General features: G+C 47.8%; 1 protein-coding gene across 1 annotated transcript in view; it reads right to left on the bottom strand.

Annotated features, from left to right (window-relative positions):
* Window positions 1–1,928: 1,928 nt before the first annotated feature.
* STX6 (syntaxin 6) overlaps window positions 1,929–19,944 on the bottom strand; it is a 51,335-nt gene continuing 33,319 nt past the window's right edge. Inside the window, exons 5-8 of the mRNA XM_019976550.2 lie at window positions 17,332–17,457; window positions 16,001–16,107; window positions 11,752–11,846; window positions 1,929–7,687 (exon numbers count right to left, since the gene is read on the bottom strand). Coding sequence (XP_019832109.1) covers window positions 7,611–7,687; window positions 11,752–11,846; window positions 16,001–16,107; window positions 17,332–17,457 — 405 coding nt within the window. The 3' untranslated portion in view covers window positions 1,929–7,610. The remainder of the gene's footprint in view (window positions 7,688–11,751; window positions 11,847–16,000; window positions 16,108–17,331; window positions 17,458–19,944) is intronic.

Below are 19,944 nucleotides of genomic sequence, written 5' to 3' on the forward strand. Positions count from 1 at the left end.
ACCATCTTCGGCACTTCTAGTCCAGTGCTTTCACCTGCTGCTTACCTGTGCTGCAACTTATTTGAGCCTTTTTCCTCTCCTCAGTTTTACCTGTTTCTCCAGTTAGAACAATGGCTTGGTGAGAGAAACATCTGCTCACCACCCCTGAAACCTAGATAGTGACTCCTCAGAAAGGCTGCATCATGTCAGAACTTGATTCCCATTCTATCATACAATGGTTGTAATCTTGGGGAAGATTCGTAATTGCTCTATGCCACAGTTTTCAGACATTAAAATGGGCCTCAACAGTATTTCCCTCATGGGGTTGTGAGAATAAACAGAAACAGTCCCTCAGGCCTTGGTCATGTCCCTCAGGCCTTGGTCAAAGACCAGCTGGCGTACCAGATTATCATCAAATATTGGCCAAAAGTATTAGCTTTATTAGCTACTAATGAGATAAAAAATTTTGGAAGTTTGCTCTCCTGGAAGAGTTGATGATCCTCCCGGAAGGCTGCCCAATCTTGTGAGCTTTTGTGAATGGAGACAGAGCCATTTAATGGTGCACTTCAGGGTGGACAGAGACTGGGGGGGAGGAAGTGGCCCTGCAGAGGTCAGAGAGGCTGGCTTTGGGAGTCCACGTTCCAGTCCAGGGCGACTGCTGGAGCCCATCACTCCCTCCCTGAGAGGTGGTGGTGGGGATGTTTGTGCTCAGGCTCTGCCTGTACCAAACAGGAACCACTGCTGCGTTCTGGCTGCCAGCACCCTGTGCGGGGGGTGGAGGGGAACCCTATTCCCAGACAGCTGGCACCCGGGACGTTCCGAGGATGGGGCACACTTTGAAATGTGTCCTCTTCGACAGTGAAGACACCGTGGTGGCACAGATGGTCTGCCCTTCCTGGGGCTTCCGTTTGTGCCTCTAGCGTTGCCTTTTAACATTCCCAGTGTGAGTTTTGTGTAGGACTTGTGGCCAGTGGGACCTCTGGAACAGCAGCAGAGCTGGGAGTGGGGTCAAGGTGCTGGGGGAAGAGGACCTCTCGGCCGTGGGGATGTGTGTCTCCCCTCGGTCCACGCCATGGGGTCCATGTTGTCCCCAGCTGTGGGGAGGTGATCGGCTTTATCAGGAGATACGTAGACCCATTTCCTCCCCGGGAAACAGTTGCTGTAACTGTCAATAAGCAGGCACTCCTCTAGTAAGGCTGTATGTTGACTCGCCTCTGCCCCTTCTAGTTATCAGGTCAGGGGGTCATGAGGCTGAGGACTCGGGAAGCACTGCTGGGCCAACTTCCGAGCAAGGTGTGGGGGACACGTACATGGCTCTGCCCCTCACCAGCTGTGGACGGACCTTGAGAGACTACTCGTGTCCAAATTTCCTCATGTGCAGATTTGAGGTAAGACTAAATGAGGAAATTTCTCCAGTTCACACAGGCATTTCCAGTACTAGATGCGTTAACAGAAGGTACTAGAACAGTGCCTGGCACATACACAGAACGTGCTCAATCTGAGGACGATGATGCAAAAGAAGTGAAGACCCCGTCCTTCATGAGCTCACACAGCCTGACCTTGTCCCACAGAGCTCAAGGCAAGCTCTTCTGACTACCAACTGGCATGGGCAATATTTTTGTATGCCAACACTTTAGTGAAGGGCAAGTCGGGGACTCGATTCCTTTGTGTTATAGTCTCTCTGACCCCCAGGTGCCTCATCCCAACTGAAACGGTGCTGTATGAATGCACAGTATGACTGGCTGGGGGTTTAAGAATTCATATATAACTTACTCAGCCAGAGAAAACAATTTAGAACTCACATCTCACACCAGCCACAAACTTTTCCTACCCCAGCCATATGCACAGGTTCATGTTTATTAGTGCGAGCAGGAGGAGGAGAGGCAGCTGTGTTTTGGTCTGAAAAGAACTAAAAATAAAAACCAACCAAATCAAAAACCAGGACAAAGTTCATGGTCTCTCCATTTCTCTTTAATACTGAACAGTATTCTTTGTACAGCTGTAACATGACTTCAAGAGTAGAAGTAAGAAACTTTACTGATAAACTTCTGGGTGTAAAAATATCACTTTTAAGGATGGCTAGTGGAGGCTTTTTTAAACACAAGTATTTTTCAAAAGTTTTCAAGTTTATTGTGTCATCAAATTTTAAGGTCAGGATTAGAATCAAGGCCATGAAGCTGTTTTATTTTACAGCAGCGGTGGTTTACTGCAGCCTAAATTCCACAATGCAGGGAGCAGTGGTTCTCACACTTGGGTGGGCATCAGAATCCCCTGGAGGGCTTGATGAACAGCCCACTGGCCCCATCCAAGTCTGTGGGTCTGGGGTGGGGCCCAAGAATCTGCATTTCAAGCAAGTCCCCAGGGGACGCAACCTGCCGGTCCCACTCCACACTTGCTGAGCTACTGCGTAGAGGAAGCGAGACCTACCTACAGCGAGGCTGGAACTGCTGGCCCCGGGCTCTGACACTGTTCTCCTGGGGTGGTGGAGCTGGGGCGGAAGCACCATCTGGAAATCACCACGGCTTTTGCATTTCTAATCACTGATCTCACTTCTTTCATTTGTACCTCTAGCTAATTAAAAATAAAATGCTTTAAGGTTATTTATCCTTTAAAGAAAAAAAAAAAACAACGGTTTAGTCCTGCTGAGCATTGCCATGTATTACACAACTTTTAATTACACTAATTTCTGATTACAAGTGAGCCAGTGGAAGCATATTTCCACTTACAAAACCCGAATCCATCATCATTTACAGCTTGCTTGCTTTGGCCCTCTCCTGGTTGCCAGGCCGCCCCCAGCCCTGGGCGGCCTCCCAGCCCGGGTCAGTCAGGACGTCATCACGTGATGCTCGCAAGCAGTTCCAGTGCCTTATTAGTGGGACACCTGCCTGGCCTCCCCTCACCCCGCACAGACAACAGGGTACACTCACACTGTTTTCCTGAGGATTAGGACAGCTGCCTGTCCCGGAACCGACCAACCGTGGGGTCACAATTCCCATTCAGTAGCCCAGTCTCAGCCAAAACCTACTTTCTGCAGAGCAGGAAAAGAACCTCCCTGAATTTGGTCCCACCCCCAGGGCTGCCAGAAAGCTGGGCTGGAGCAGGGCGCTGGGCTGCCGCCAGGGAACAAGCCTGCGACAACAGCAGACAACGAAGCTGGGTGGTCTTGTTTCTAATACCCTCCGGATAATCAAGTGGCTTCAGGTTGGATAAGTCGTAACTTTTAAGAAAAAAAGAAAAAAGGCAAAATACACTTTGTCACAAAGGGTCAGGACCATGAAATGTTCGTGTGAAGCCCAAGCAGCAGGGCAGGCGCCTGGATGCTGTCTAAGCACAGTTCCCCGCACGGCCTCGGGGAAGGGCATTTCTGGACACAGGTCACATGCGAAGGAAAACGGCACCAACACGTTAGCTTGTATCAGAGGGAAGCCAAGTTCTTGTCCTTTTTTTCTCACCTCCCCAAGTGTCTGTCCTAGTAAAGAGACGGTAATATCACCTAACAAAGAACTTGCCACCCACGGACATCACAGCAACACGACCAGAGTGCCACTGTAACATTCAGAGCCTCGTGTTCACCCAAAAGCAAAAGATGTCAAGTGGCTGAGCTCAGTGGGGAGCACAGGTCACTACAAGCCTACGTCCCATCACTGAGGTCAGCCTGTCCCAGACAGTGGGTGGGCTCCCTGTGCCAAGTCTGGACTGCAACCCACCCAGTGACTCCTGTGTCTGTTGAGGGAGCTGAAAGTGTGTCCTCTCTCCAAACATGAGGGCTGAGCTAAGTGACAAAGTCCTTCTGAGTCTACTGTTAAGGATGCTAACATCCCAGAAGTCGGCTAGCTTGGAGCTTTGGCCTCCAGGTTCACAGCAGGGCTGTTCTGAAGGCTGTTCCTTCGACTCAGAACTTTCCTGGGTTTCTGGACTCAACAGCCGATAGCAGTCAGCAGTCTCCCTGGGAGCATTATCAGGCAGACCAAAGGAGCTCCTTGGTTTCAGCACAGGCTGGGAGCTGGGTACAGGTAACCAGATGGGGCAGAAAGGCTACCTCCTCCTGCCGGGAGTGCCCACCCCCTGTTGCCCCAGAGACGTAAAGGCTGGGAGGGGGAGGCTGCAGGGTCCTACCCTGGGCCCCATACTCACGCACTGTGCTCAGGCACGGGGCTGCCTGACTACGGGCCTTGTGGCTTCACCCTCTCTCTGCACTTGATAGACAAAGAACAGTCTTAAAAAAAAATTTTTTTTTTCCTTAAAAAAACCTGGAAGGGGGAGAAATGCCAGTGAGAGGAAGACAAAGAGGAAGCACTGGCAGTACTGTGTTCCATATTTTAGAACTTTAGCTTTCTAGACAGTCCGAATTTTGTTTACAAATTTGTCCTGTGTACAAGGTAACACCAAATGGTTCAAATTCCAGCGTGGAAAAGCAACTCGTATTTATCATTTGGTTTTAGATCTTCGGATGCTATGAATTCTCGAGAAAGGTGGTAATGGTCTCACTTGACAGCCAGGGAAATAACCAAAAGAAAAATCTTGGCTCCGCCACTTTCACTTACAGAAGGTAAAACGCTTCAGAGAGACAGATTTCTGCTGGAGTTAAGGCTGCGTTTCTCTTCGCAGCCCTTAATCTCACGAGGTGAGAAGGAGTGGAAGTTGCCAAGTCGTTGGCTACCAGACCCATCAGTCTGTCTAACTCTGGCTAAAAGCAGAGAATAATGGGCAAGTTACCAAGCTTCTCCCCCAGCTCTGGCGTGAAGAGCCTCATGTAACACACATGCTGTGACATCCAATTGCCACGCAGTAGCAGCATACAGAGCGCGTTTGTGATTTTTCACAGTTCACACAAAGACAAGATCAAAAACCAGGACAAGGAAGTAAAGGTGTTTTGGTTTCCCAGCTGGATTCCTGCTCTGGCAAATTCTTTCAGTGGATCACTCCCCCATTCTACCCACCCTGCCCAACCAATTGATCAGTAAAATGTTCTTCCAATAAACAGAAATTGAGCTCTTTCTGTTATCCATCATATCCTGCCAGCTTTTTTAGCAATGATGAGTACGGATGAAGTACATGCTGAGGAGGGGAAAGGCCCCATGGCTACTGGAAGTGCCTTTGAGCCTCATGGAGGTATTGTGGGCATCTGCTCCACCCCCATTCTGCCACTCAGGGTCAGCGGACCACTGCAAGGAACTCACAGCATTAGGTCACTGATGAGGAAACATTTATCCTTAGAAATGAATCTAAGCCCCTGGCATGCTCTGTCTGCCACAGTCTGGAATTTCACTGGGGAGCCTTCAAATGAACATTGGTCTGCAGTGACTGCCCAGTCCTGATATATAACAGCCAGGGTCAGACCCAGGATCAGGTCACCTGGGGCTGTGTGTCCGACAAACACATTAAGAGGTGGCCTATCAGAGAACAGCTCCTCCAAGGTCAGAAAGACAGGGAGAATGCTGCACTGCCCGGATTTTAAGTAAACTTTCTAAATATTTTCCTCTTCAGTCTGGTCTGCAACAGCCACAGTCTAGCAAACACCTTAAATGAGCAAGTTTGCCAACTCTTAATATCCCCAAACAGTTAGTAGTTAAGCCTCGGTATCACAAAACTTGGTCCCTGAAGCCTGGGGAGAATCTTACTAATGACCAGCGTGTTCCCAACAGGCCCTGCAGACATGATGTCAGTTTCGAAGGACATGGTCAATCTGGTAACACCTGGAGAACAGTATGGCATTTAAACAGGGCAATCGTGTAATTCATCAAGAAGGGGTTGCTTTGTGTAACACGGAAGGTGGGGAATCACAGTACTGAGACAAGGTCCACATGGATGTTTAACAAAGACATTTTAAGGACCAGCTGTGTCTTTGGCTTGTAGGAGACTATTTTAACAAGCTCAAAACTTGGAAAAGTAATCTAGTACCCTATATCTGAAGCCATTTGTAAAAATCACTTTTTTCCCTAATTTGAAAAGAAATAACTTACATATCAAGTAGAGTGGAGTGTAAACGTGGATGTCAACCACCCTTTTAATTCTATAAACCTGCTTTCAGCTTTTCATCCACAGGCAGATTTCCTGACCTACCATGATCCTAAACATGAGAAAATACCCTTCTTTAAAAAAATTGTTATGAGAATTTATTCCAAAGTGCAATTCAAGAGTTAGCTGGGCAAGTACATCATTGCAAATCACACACACCAAAAAGGGAAAACAGAAGCTCGACACAAACAAAAAAACAAGATACAAACAAAACAAGGGGGAAAAAAAAGTTAGTGTGCTGAGGAATGGACCCCGAAAGATGAGGAGACGGGAGTCGAAGCCAGAATTCTGCCCAGATGCTGCTTCACAAGTGCAGAGAGAGATGGTGGGGAGGGACCGGCAGCTGCCACGGCCACACGCTGGCTCTGGGCTCAGCTGCTACTTCAATCCTAGGTTTTCATCAGGGAAGTTATAAAAATATATACACATGTACACTGGAGGCATTTTAAAAGTCACCAGAAGCTTGGAGTGTATAGTGTCTCAGCAGGGTCAGCAACTAAAACCCAATGAAAGCATCTGTCATTTAAATCCGGAAGGGCTCAGTTATTTGAATGGATGATAAACCACATCGTCTCAGGGAAAAAGGAACCATGTTCACCTACCCATCCTTGCAATTACAGGGTAAGAAAAATCTGGTCCAGAACTAGCCTTTTTTGACATTATGGTTTCTGGTAAGTGTCATTAATGTACTGACCACTCCCAGCCCTCAAGGCGGAGTGCTGCTGGAATAAAAGAACTGCCGCGGACGCCATCCTGGGACCTCAGGCCGCTCACGTGAGCCGCTGAGCCGCTCATTTCAGGGTCCCCTAGGAATGCAAGTTGCCCCTCTGGGGAGGTGGCTGTATGACAGTGGCATGAATCCAGCAAGGGCCTGACCCCGGCGACCTCACCCGCCCTCCGCAGCTGTGCCCTGCTGCTCCGTCCTCCCTTTAATTCAAGCCACAAGTCGCCAGCAGCCGCAAAGCCCAGTGCTTGTCGCTCTTTTCCACTGGTTATTCCTACCACAAAAACAGCGCCTAGAGAAGCACTTTCACCCCAGCACTTACCCCTGCAAACCAACCACTGCATCTTCTGTCACAAAGTGCTCTGAGCTCTCTGTCCCCACTAACCACCAGCTCTCTGGGGTGAGACAGCACTGCCTCGACAGGGTGCGAGACCTATCCAGGCACCCACACCCCCCATAGGTGTTTCTGCAGTGGCCAGCGTGAGCCGTCTGAGGGGCGAAGAGTCTGAACGCGAGAAAAGAGCTGCCAAAGATGGATGGAATAAGCGTCAGCCAACATGAGCCGAGTCTGCGAAGTTTTCTGGATTCCTCGAAGGCCCTCCAGGGGGAGCAAGTTCCGGGGGGAGTGAATTCCGGGGGAGGCAAAGCAGAGCCAGCTGTCCTCAGAATGGGAGCCGGGGAGCCGGGAGCGTGCAGTCCTCGACTTCCTCTGCCCACCGGCCCTCCCCACACTGGGCTGGAGGCGCTGTCTCCACAGTGGGGTCACGGAAAGAAAAGTCAGCTCAGGCTGTGCTTCCAGGAGAGGGTCGCGAGGAGCGGGCCGCCGCGCGCTGCTTCTCCCTGTCCCCCGGGGTGTGTGTGCAGCAGGAAGCGAGCCGGGGCCCCGCTGTCACAGCACTAAGAAGAGGATCAGCACGATGAGCAGGACCACGAAGAGGACTGCGATGGCACACCACTGGCGCCGATCTGGAAGGCAGGACACGAGGGTCAGCGCTCCTAGGACCTGACCTTCCCCAGGACACAGTTACAGGACAGTTAAGGCAACACCTGGGCACGCAAAGGGCACAGAATGGGCAAATGATGGCAAAGAGAGGCCCCAATTTGCCCGGGCACCTGGCACTAGACCGCTGCTGTTCCTGGCCTGCCCGTACCCCGAAAGCCAGCCTCGTAAGAAGTACTGGCTTTGTGTCCCAGCTCTCTTAAGATCTATGGGCTGCAGCTTTCCGCTGGCGGTTATCACATCCCTGGAAAAGGTGTTGGCATTGGTGTTACAGGTCAAAGCTCATCTGCTTTAATGTCCCACCAAAGTCACATCGTTTAAACAATAATCATGGTCTTTTCTCAAGGAGCACGACGGGAGGACAGAAAGGAGATGAAAGCTGCTGGTGGTCACTTCAGGAAACAAAAAAGCTGAAAAAGCAAGCTGTACTGATCATGGGTGTGTGACGGGCTTCATACCATCCTGGGCAAGAAAGATCGCTTTAACCAGTATTAAAGTAACTGACATGAACATCTCTACGTCAAAGTGGAATGTCTTTTCTGAAGCTTTCTGCCCTACTCATAATTTACAACAGGCGCAGGAAACAAAGTGGCCAGAGCCCATCTAAGTGACCCCAGAGCACGGTGGCCCCGAGGGACGGATGAGAGCAGGGCCCCCACAGTCCTTGCTGAGCGCCCCTAACTCACAGGGCTGCCGGAGGACCACGCAACACGAGTATCCGCACACTCTGTGGGCCCACACTTGGCACAGGATGCTGTCGTCCTCAGGATGCGCCCTTTGCTTGGGCAGATGTAGGAAGAGCAAGCTGGCTCCCCACAGAGAACCCCTGCCATTCTGCACAAAAGGTCAAGCTGAGATTAAAGCCTGTGACACTGGAGCTCAGCTGCTAGAAGTAAGATAAGAGTTCTGTATAAGTAGAAGTAAAAAGGTACCCCTACCAATTCATCAAAAGTTTATTTGAAAGATTTTAGCACAACACTACTATTGAGAATCACATTGTAAAAAGGTCTGAATCTAGGAAAATAGACCACGCAACTTTCCACAAAGCAATGCTGGGTCCATAAAACATGTAACTAAAGTAAATGTCGCAGACAGCAAAGTCTTAGAACCGGTCAACAGAACTGCCACCGACCAACAGTAAGTAAAGCAAGTACCTTTCCAGTGGCTCACTGCGCTCCCCATCACACATGCTAGAAACGCACTTAGCAAGTGGGATTAGAATCAAGACCTCAAGTCCACCTGTTCCTTTCTGAGACAGGACTAGTCCAAAGGGCGTGGGGAGGGTGAGTCTGCCTACTCCAGATAACAGTATTCACCTGTTTAACTATCACTTCAATGGTCCAGAAAACTCAAGTATCTAGCCTTCTTTCATCTACTTAAAAATGTTTACAATAATTTAAAAATCCTCTCATTAAAGTGATTAATCTATATTCTTCTAAGATGATACAGTCAAGGTAAATACCTCCTTGCTGCCTTGCCCAAGGCATCCTGCCATCTTAGACCTGAACTTCCAACAGTGAACCAGCTTCCCATCAGCCTCTACCCAGCCCTCCTCCCACCTCCAATCACTTTCTCTTCTGAAACTGCACTAAACAGGGGCTTTCATCAAAGAGCACACAAGCCAGCACAATCCAGGAATGTGCTTTTAAATCCACTTCCCTTTGAAGTGTAAGCTGCTCCTAGGAAGCATGAACGGGGTGACCCAGGGAGCTGTTATCCTAGCGGCCTTCTCCCAGAAGGGGTGGGTCCTAACCACAAGGGTTTCTGTGACCCCAAGTGAATGGTCCTAACCAGCCTTTTTGCAAGCTTGGACCTGTCTCAGAAAGTCAGGTGCGGGGGCGGGGGGTGGGGGGGCGGTGCAGAACCCCAGAGGTGACTCTGCAGGATTTTCCTGCTCTCAACAGTCTCCTCCCCTAAAGAGAAAAGATGAACAACAGAACTTTGGAAAGTGAGGGGAAGAAAACCTGGGTATCCACTCAAAAGAACATACTTCTTTTGGGTAGAATGACAAGACCAGTGTCTCTCTTGGGTCATTCAAAATAGTAAGTATGGCACCCTGGCAGATTTCTGCCCAGGAAAGCAGCCAGGCACGGGGAGGGCAGGGGTCTCGCCTCTGCAGGCCTGTGAAATGTGGGCGTTCACGAACTGCCTAATCACACACTCCAGCGTGTCCCGCTACTCTTTCTTTGTATGTAGGCTTGATCGAAAAGCAGTGAACTTTCCCAAAAGTTACGAAGAACAGAGACAAACACCAAACTGCCCTGTCATCAAATCAAAGCCAGCATAGCCAAGCAGGAGGCCCCGAAATCGCTCTCTTTGGGGAGCAGATACTACAATGAACACCACAGGCAAGCTGTCCAAACCCAGGGGCCTTTCAGTGTAAATGCTCTGTTTCCTGGCTCTCCTTCTTGAGGTATGACAGGACATACCTCAAGTTCTTACTTGCTCCCCAAACTTTTTTTGGGGGAGAAAAAGTAGAAGACAGCGTGAGCAGACTTAAGTAGAAGACAGCGTGAGCAGACGTCAGTGCTATTTATACACACGGAGCGGCTTATCACAATGCAAGTACTTTTCTAAATTACTCATTCCCAGAACGCTGGAGACAAGGACACAGTGCATCTTTGTTACACTGTTCTCTCCAAACAAAACCGGTGCTCAAGTAGCTACTTGACTTTGCCACTAATACAGACACTAGTGAAAGATCTGGTTGAAACTGGTTATATAATACTTCAGTAAAAAGCTTTTTTTTTTTTAAAGGAGAAAAAAAGAGGAGGGAAGGGGTGGAAGAAGAGAGAACAGGGATACGCAGGAAGAGGACTTCACAAAACTCCTCTAGATCTGTGGAAGACGAAGTGAGCTGGGGCCTGCCGCTGGCAATGAAGAGCCTACTAGAAGCATGAAGCATATGTGCCCTAGAGAGAAGGAAGGAAACCAGTCTGGCTAGGAGCTTCCCTTTTTCTTAGATGTAACAGGTCCTTGGCCCCCCAGGGCCATCTTCGGCCTGTCTTACCCCCCCCTTTTTTTCCCCAAACACTTACTATGTACTAATACATGAGAGACACTGTTAAACATTTGTACACTAATTACTATTTCATTTATTTCTCACAATGACCTTGAGAGGTAGGTGTCATCCAATTTTTTTATATATAAAAGAAACAGAGCCCAAGAGAAGTCTTATGTAACTTGACTATGAGTTAAACAGTTGAGAAGCAAATACACACTTGTATTTCAATTTTGCCTCAAAAGGCAAGAGTGGACAGTTAGACTATGTCATACAGATGTAACAACAGGAAATCAACTGAAGAAAGCTGTCAAGACACAGGGGACGTTCTGATGGGGGAGGGGGTGCTCTGGTTCAAGAACACTTAGGTGCCCTTGAAGGATGTCTCAGTCCCTCCCTTCACCCAGAGTCTCCCACCAAATAGAGGGAAAAAAGATACTCTATTTTCTCTGATTTAAAAAGATGTTATTTCTCGTAGAGAAGATAGGTTGTAGTACCAAAAAATAGTCACTGGTACTCATCTTCCTACACAGTGACTAATTTGAAAAAAGTTACTTCTTCATCCCTTGCCTGGTGTAAATTTGCTGGAATAGTTCACTACAGATTCAAATAAAAACAGTTTAAATGAGATCTGCAAGGCCATCTTCTGAAATGTAGAGGTGTTTCTTTCAGTGAAAAGTCAGTCCAGGAGAAACAGTAACTAGCTCTTACTAGTTGGGAATTGGGAAACCAATTCCCTCTTTTGGTAAGGAAATAGGAAAAAAGGAAAATGAATGATTTTGTAAGTGCAAAGAAAGTTACTCCACCAGAAGAAACGTCAGCACCAGCCTCGCATGGTGGGGACCACGAAGGCTCTTCCCAGGCGAAGGCCACAAGCCGAAGACCAGGCCTGTGTGTGCTAGTCTTCCATCTCCTGACCCCAACGTCTAACAAAAATGTGCCAGAGGATCTGAACAAGCGCACCCAGGAGACACCCCCTAGACTGTGTCTCTAGAATTAAGAATTCTGGAGCTTTAAGCACATACATACCACTGGTCATGTGCGATACTTTTGCAAGTTTCTTCATCACATTGTCCAGTCGAGACTGAGTGCTCTCCAACTCGTGAGAGAAATCGTCCAGCATGCTAGAAAGACAAGCAGACACAGGAGGAGGTTGCTCAGCACAGCTCCAGATACAGTGGCCATGGAGTTAAATTACTGGGATCTGGGCCTCAGTCTTAACAATCACCAAACAGACAACATTGGGATTCAGACCCCCCAATCTTTTTATCCAAGGGACAAGATCTGTTTTTGAGTTCGGAATTTTGGAAATCTGAAAAAGTAGTAAGTTACATACACTGTGTATTAGCCAACACCCCCAGCAGAGTCTGGGGCTGTCATCAAACACCTGAGTTAATATTTCTGCAAAGAAAACTATGAGGAGTCATGGCTGCAGTCAGTTCAGGTCAGGTTCCTCTGTAACAAAAGCTTGCTGCAAATTTTTTTAGAGCTTTCTAGATTGCAGAACTGCAGCCAAGGCCAATGGGGACCTGAACATACAATAATACAAACTCAGCTGCAGTGCAGTGTAGCAGAAAGAAGGCTGTGTGAATCAGACAACCAGGCTTTGCCACTTGCTACTCTGGACAAGGGACCCTTATCTGTAAAAGCAGGCGATCCTATCAACAGGGTTCCCATGAAAGTTAAAGTGTTTGTTGCTCAGTCATGTCTGACTCTTTGGGACCCCATGGATTGTAGCCCCCCAGGCTTCTCTGTCCATGGAATTCTCCAGGCAAGAATACTGGAGTGGGTTGCCATTCCCTTCTCCAGGAGATCTTCCCAACTCAGGGATCAAACCCAGGTCTCCTGCACTGCAGGCAGATTCTATACTGTCTGAGCCACCAGGGAAGCCCCACACAAAGCACTTTATAGTAGCGTGAGTTAAGAAATGGACTTTGACCAAATCATCATCTGCTTTAAGCCACCCCATGCTTTACCATAAAGCTGGGCAGCCTCAGGACTGAGCTCGGTGCACCTCCTCTACACGCACAGAGAACCAGCTCCCTGAGGCTCACACTGCTTGCTGCCCAAGGTGTGGCTAGGAAAGAAAACACAATACTCATACCAACAGTGTTTATTTCATAAATTACTAAGCATTCCAGACTATTCAACTTTGGATTAATATATGATTATCCTGAGGCTAGAATATGACATACTAATTAGTAACCAGAGGGCTTCTTAACAAGGCTTTATTCATTCCTCTGGCAGCACCAAGGGCAGCGAGTGGTTTGGGTCTGGGCCCACAAGAGGCACCCGAGAGCCCTGCAGGATTCAGGCAACCAACTCCTCATTAAGTCAGTCATTAAATATCCCCCATGTTGGCAACTACACAAACAAGCCTTTGTCCCTTACCTGAATTTTCAAATTAAAACATTTTTTAGCTCATTTTAGATTCTGGTAGCATCTTGGCCCCGCAGCTGGCAGACCTATCCACACAGGGCAAATGCTGATAAACAAGAGCTACCTGTGTGTGCTGTGTAAGATCTTTCTTACTCAAGACAAAAACGGGTAAGTCATCCAACCTCCAGTCCAAGGACACTCATTAACCATGCACTAACCAAATTTCTTAGGTGGCTCAGTGGTAAAGAACCTGTCTACCAATGTAGGAGACACAGGTTCAATCCCTGATCCAGGAAGATCCCCCTGGAGAAGGAATGGCAATCCACTCCAGGATTCTTGGCTGGGAAATGCCACGGACAGAGGAGCCTAGTGGGCTACAGCTCTTGGGGTCAAAAGAGAGTGAGATATGACTTAGTGACTAAAGGACAACAAAATAAAAAAAAAACAAGTTTCTAGCCTACCTCTGTGCTGTCCAAAAGAAATGCAATGTGAGTCTCCTATGCCACTTCATATTTTTCAGTAGCCGCATTTTAAAAAAGGGAGCTGAAATTAATTTTAATAACCTGTTTTATTTAGCCCAATATACCTAAAAAAAACTATCATTTCAATATGCAATTTTATATTTTTTCACACTAAGGCCTTCAGAACTGGTGTGCATTTATACCCAGGGCCCTTCTTAGTTTAGACTGGCCATATTTCATGTACTCAATGGCCATGTGGGGGCTGGTGGCTATTGTACTAGACAGCACAGGTCTAAGTGTAAGACCCACTTTTTCCTTTTAATTTACCTATTTTTATTAGAATTACACACACACATAGTTTGTAGAGCCAATCAGTCCTTTTATAAAAAACCACAGTTGTCCCCCATCCCCGACAGCCAGCGCTTTCAGCCCCTCCACTACTCTCTGGGTGCATTCTCCAGTTTCTGAAGCTACACGCTGGCAGCTCAGTGTCCGGATCCCGCTGACTCTGCACGGTGAAAGCCTAGGGCTTAGCGCCCTCCCATTCCATTCCCCACCTCTGCATCCTTCCCACTTCTCTTCCCGCTTCCTTCCTTCCAACAGAACTGTGTCCTGGTTGGATAAGGTCGACATCCAGGGCTCCCACTGTCACGAGTGAGGACATGCTCTTCTCAGCTGGGGGTCTGGGGCCTGAATCACACCGCTCTGGGCTCTCCCCTCTGCTCACCAAGGACCCTGTTTTCTCAGGTTCACCATTTATCTTTCTGCTTTCCAGGAGCTAAAATGTTAAGATCGCTGTTTCTTATTCCAAGCTCTATGTCCCCATAGATTTTATGCCATTAAATACAAATAAAAACCTCTGTTACTGTTCTCGTGGACTTCAGAGTAGGAACGGAGATAAAGAGGTTGTGTTCAGTTCACCGTCTTTATTTGGAAGTCTGCCAGGGTCTATCATCTACCCAACCGATGTAACTGCTCAAATAATTAGTTCTTTCCCATCCGCATAGTGAATTTTAGGGTAAGAATGCATTTCAGACAAATTAAGCTGCATACCTAAGCTCCTGTTCTGCCACCGTCCTACGTGGCCTCCCTGCTTCCAGTCTTTTCCACTGTGGTTCACCATCAAAACCAAAGATGGACGGATCTCCCCCAAACATAAACCTGACCATGGCATTACTAACACAACCTTCCCTGGGGTTGTGTTTCCCATCACCCTTTGAATGACAAGTCCTAACTCCTTACTGTGGCTTCTGGGGCCTTCCCTGATCTGTTCTCTGCCTCCCTGACTTGACTCCTGTAACCTCCCTCTCAACCCTGGTGCTCTAGACACACTAAACCTCTCTGCTGTGTGCACATATCACCTCTAAGTCATTATAAGGACTCTTCCTTCCAGGAGAGCCTCCCCTCACCCTTTCCTCCCACCCCATCTGGTACCTTCTACTCATTCTTCAGTCCCAGTTAAACCTCTCTTCTCTTCTCAGGGAGTTTAGACTGAGTCAGCTCTCCAGTTCAGGCTGTTAGGGCCCTCAAGGCACCACACACTCCCCACACTGGCAGCTCTCCACTTCTGTTACCCTTCACAACTTGCACCATTTCTATAATATCCATTCCACCCAGTAAGCAGTGAACCCTTGATGGCAGAGACCCTGCCTATTCTTTTGGCTGCTTTGTGGATACCCTGGGGCCTCCCACGAGAACAAGATGCCCAGTTTGAATTTGTAAGAAATGAATCCATAAGGTTGAACACAAAATCAAGGTAGGAGAGTTTCTGAAATACCCTACTAGATTTTTTTTTTCCCCCCAGAAAAAATATTTTGTGAAATGGCAAAGGTAGCATATTTTAAGAATTCTGTTTTTGGTGTCATACTTCAGGAGTGCAAACGGAGATTTTTCTTAAGGAAAAACGAATCCAGGTATGTTTTCTTGTGCTTTTTTTCTAGGAGAAGACTTTTCCATTGTAGGAGATTTTTTTATTAGTTGGAATTAAACTTATACTTCCCCCCCTCCAACAAAATAAAAATTTAAGATACAGAGCAAAAAGTTCCATTTAATATAGCAGGAAAGGCATGCAATGATGAAGTTAAGTTAGCCCATGTCTTATCCTCTTTGGGACAAAAAATCTCCATGGAGCTTACACAGCCCTAACAGTTTCACATTCCTATTCACTACAACACTTGAAGTCAGCTGTTCAGAGGAATTGGTACCTCTTTTGCAAGTGTTTAAAAATACTAATAACTTTGCCTAAACCTTCTTGAAAATTGTATCTGATGGATTTGCCTTTTTTGGAGAGGCTAGTCTGTAAAACAGAGTAAAGATGCAGCTAGAAACAAAACAGCTTTTGGCTTTACTGGCCATGTAACCCGCAGGCTCTTCAGGGGTCTCCTAAGATGGCTCTTCCCTTCACCTCTCTGAGGCGAGAGGGGCATCCCAGTACTCACACGGCCTGCTCCTCCAGCTCCCCTCCGATGCGCTGGGACATGTTCTTCAGCACTCCGATGCTGCCAGAGACCAGCTCCAACTGCTCATCCTGCTGTTCCACGATCAGCTGGTGCCAGAGAAATGGGAAATAAGCAATTAAAATCCATCTTACCTGGTTCCAAGCCCAGCACTCGAGCAGCTGCTAGCTTCTTTGCCAACTCGGGACAATTCACATTCAGAAGCAAAGCCCAGAAATCAAAGGACCAGACCGTCCGCCTCAGAGAACACGCTGCTCAAAAGGCTAGGCTGTCAAGCTACTGATATCCCCTGCTGATCCAACTTGTGAAACAGTCAGCGGGGCTTGAAACCACCCAGAGAGATTTACCCTGGTTGGCTGAAGTCCAGCAAGGGACAGACAATGGCCAAAAGCACCTGTGCAGTGACCACGGACACGTGGGGATGCTTAGGAAGAGGAAGCCCGCTGCCGGGGTCAGGGTCTCAACTGGCAACAGCCGGCCACAACTTAACTGTAGGAGAGAGTCTAGCAGGTCTCTGGACATGGGAAAACTACACACACGGAGTCCTTTGCTCCCTGCTCAAGGACACGTGAGAGGAGGCTCTGCGGCAGTAAGCTACCTTGCAGGCAACTCCTGAGCACAACTTACTTTTAATTGTGCTGCAGTAGCCTCACTTTTCATTGAAAAAAAAAAAATTTTTGCTTGGTTAATAGCAATTTAAGTAGACAAATGGTTAAGCTGATGTGCTAATGGAAAAAGATCAGCATGTATATATAAAACACAGTATTTAAGAACCAATCGTTTTGATGGGGTGATAATGCTCAAATCCCCAGACACTTTACTATTAGCTTCCTTTAATTAATACAAATCAAAAGCAACCACACAAATATAATCAACCTTTCCTTCCACCCCTTAACCTCCACCAGAGCAACGATTTTTACATCTAATGGAACCAACAACAATTTTCGATGAAAAAACAAGGACTCAATTTTTCTCAAAGTGCCTTTGTTGAAATGAACAAAAAGCTGAGTACAGAAGCAGAGGCTGGGGAAGAGGCTGCTGTGTTTTTAAGTCAATGGCCTCCTCTGTCAGTTGCGGGGGTCTGGTCTGCTTGTCCTAAGAGGTCTAATCAAGCTTGGTTCTCTTGAAACTGTCATGCTCTGAAGGGTGTCTGCAACACCCTTTATGAAAGCAACCGTCACACAGGTAGACTCTGGCAGCTGTGAGGCTAGCTCTGGCCCATCCTGCCTGTCATCAGCAACAGAGCCCTGGCTGGCAGAGGAGTGGGGAGGGTGGTGCTGGGCCTCCCACCTCCCTGTCCTCCACTCAGGTACCTGCTGCTGTGCCTGCTGCTCCTCGATGAAATGGGAGTTGGCCAACTGAAGCTCCCTGTCGAGGCGCCCGTATTTATCCGTTGTTCCACTGCTCCAGTTCTGTCCACCACTGTCTCCTAGCAGGGCCTGCGAGAGCGGGGCCGGGGGCAGCAGAGCAGGAGGGACAAACCGTTACTCTCACTAAACAAGGGCCTCATCACCATGATATGAAGAGTTCTCCCACTGCTCATAAGCTGTCTTTCCAGGGGTCAGCTTTTTATGGATTGGTGCAGGTTGGTGCCTGCGGAGTACAAATCAAAGAATGCCATGAAGGGCACTTTCTATGGACTCACAAATGAGCTCTGTCCCATTAAAAATGCAAGTGAGAGTCAACTTTAAAGCAGTCTTAAAGCCCCTCTGTGCACTGCTTTGTGGACCATAAGGCACGTGTTCTCACAGGACCAGCTCTTCCTAGCACCCTTGGAGTTTCACTGGAGACCCGTTGAAGGTCCTAGTCTAACTGATTCCAGACATCCAGAGTCCTTTCTATTTAAGTATGACCAAGGAAATTTTTGGTGTTCAGAGGAGGGAGGAGATAGTGCCCTAAAGTGACAAGAAATTAAGTCATAGTCCCTCATACAGTGAAGGCACAAGAACCACCAATGTCTGCTCAGTGTGACCCACAGATACATCCCAATGCCCTTCAGCTGAACTAAAAGGCTAGAGGTTTCCAGATGGAATAGGGGTTGCTTTGGCAGGCAGCATGGCCACAGTGGGGGCCTGACCCTGAGAACCCAAACAAGGGTTGGCCCTGATGTCAGTTCTCCGCCTGGGCCCCCAGACGCCAGGGTTGTGTTTTCTAGTATGAATTTGAGGAATTCTGTAGTCAGAAAAGGTTAAGTTTGGGAATGTCTTCCTTCATTGAAGAGGCCAGCCAGGAAAGTGAGCTAACCCTGCCTGGGATCCTCACAAGCCTTTTTAACCAAAGAACTGGACCAAGCTAGTGACTATGATTCTTCTGTCTTGCAAAGCTGCCAAAACTTCTTACCAGGTACCCTTTAGCTCTGGAACTGTTAAAAGTCTAACTGATTCCTTGGTTCTCTGCAAAGCCCCTCAATACCCACACTAGCCTTGCCTGACTTTGAGACATGAATTCGGCCAAATGGCCACATTTCAGAGTCTACATTCAGAGAAGTTCAGGATGTATGTTGAGTTCTGAGGCAGATATGAGAAGAGGACCAAGATGCCTGAGAACTTCCACAGCCCAGAGCCTTAGTCGAGAGTCTGGATGATGACTGTCTCGGGTGTAGAGCAGACATAAGGTTTTGGGGGGATGCTTCTGCCCCATCTGGTCATGGGGCTGATTGAAAGGATCCTGCTCATTTTGATACAAAGACTCTAATGACTTTATGGTGGATACTGGGACCTAGTGACAATTTTTTCAAGGTCAGAAAAAGTCTACAGTGTATCACTAGGCTATGAATAGAGAACCAGAGCTCCTGCGGCCACAGTCATGGCTATTTTTTCCTAGCTTATCCACGGTCTACACTTGGGTAGGCATATGACATGCTGTTAAGAGTCACCCGTGAAGCTGTTGAGATTCCCCTGGTCTGACCTCCAGGAGTTAGTTAGTGAGAAAGAAGACGGAGAGGGCCCAGAGCACTGGGGACCAGCCCAAGTATAGGTGCCAAAGCAGGAGGCCTTGGCTTTGTGAGGATCAGCCCAGCACCTGGTGCTGGAAGCAGCTATGAGGTGGACTCTGCCCACCTTCCATTCCTTGAACGCCTGTGACTCGAAGACATTTTGTTGTCGTTTAGTTGCTAAGGGAAGTTCAGGATGTATGTTGAGTTCTGAGGCAGATATGAGAAGAGGACCAGGATGCCTGAGAACTTCCACAGCCCAGAGCCTTAGTCAAGAGTCTGGATGGTGACTGTCTTGGGTGTAGAGCAGACATAAGGTTTTGGGGGATGCTTCTGCCCCATCTGGTCATGGGGCTGATTGAAAGGATCCTGCTCGTTTTGATACAAAGACTCTAATGACTCTATGGTGGATACTGGGACCTATACTTGGACTGTGTCCAACTCTTGCGACCCCATGGACTGGCCCACCAGGCTCTTCTGTCCATGGGATTTCCCAGGCAAGAATACTGGAGTGGATTACCATTTTCTATTCCAGGGGATCTTCCCGTCCCAGGGATAGAACCCAGGTCTCCTGCATTGGCAGGTGAATTCTTTACCACTGAGCCATCTGGGAAGCCCAAAGATATTTTACTCATCGCCTAAAACAAAATTCCCAGCCACAGTCAGAAAGGCTATGCATAAATGCACATTTTATTTATGTTAGCTCACTAGCTTTTCTGAGAGTCAGTGCCAGATGGGATGGCTAGCTAGTGTCTTTTCCTGTCTGCACTGTTACAAGCAAGGAAGGTGGATGGGGAAACAACAGTGATGGAGAGTGGCATGTGGGGAAGGAAACAGGGAAGTTAAGCTGGAAGATATTTAGAGAGTCCTCTTCCCTTTTCAAGCTTTTAGAATACTTGTTTTCAAAATTAAGTGGGTCAAGAAATACCTACAGGTATAAAGTGAAGAGTATATCATAAACCACTGGTTCCTAGTTAATTAAAAATGGTGAGCT

Source organism: Bos indicus, chromosome 16, assembly GCF_029378745.1.
Source record: "Bos indicus isolate NIAB-ARS_2022 breed Sahiwal x Tharparkar chromosome 16, NIAB-ARS_B.indTharparkar_mat_pri_1.0, whole genome shotgun sequence".
Classification (NCBI taxonomy): Eukaryota; Metazoa; Chordata; class Mammalia; order Artiodactyla; family Bovidae; genus Bos; species Bos indicus.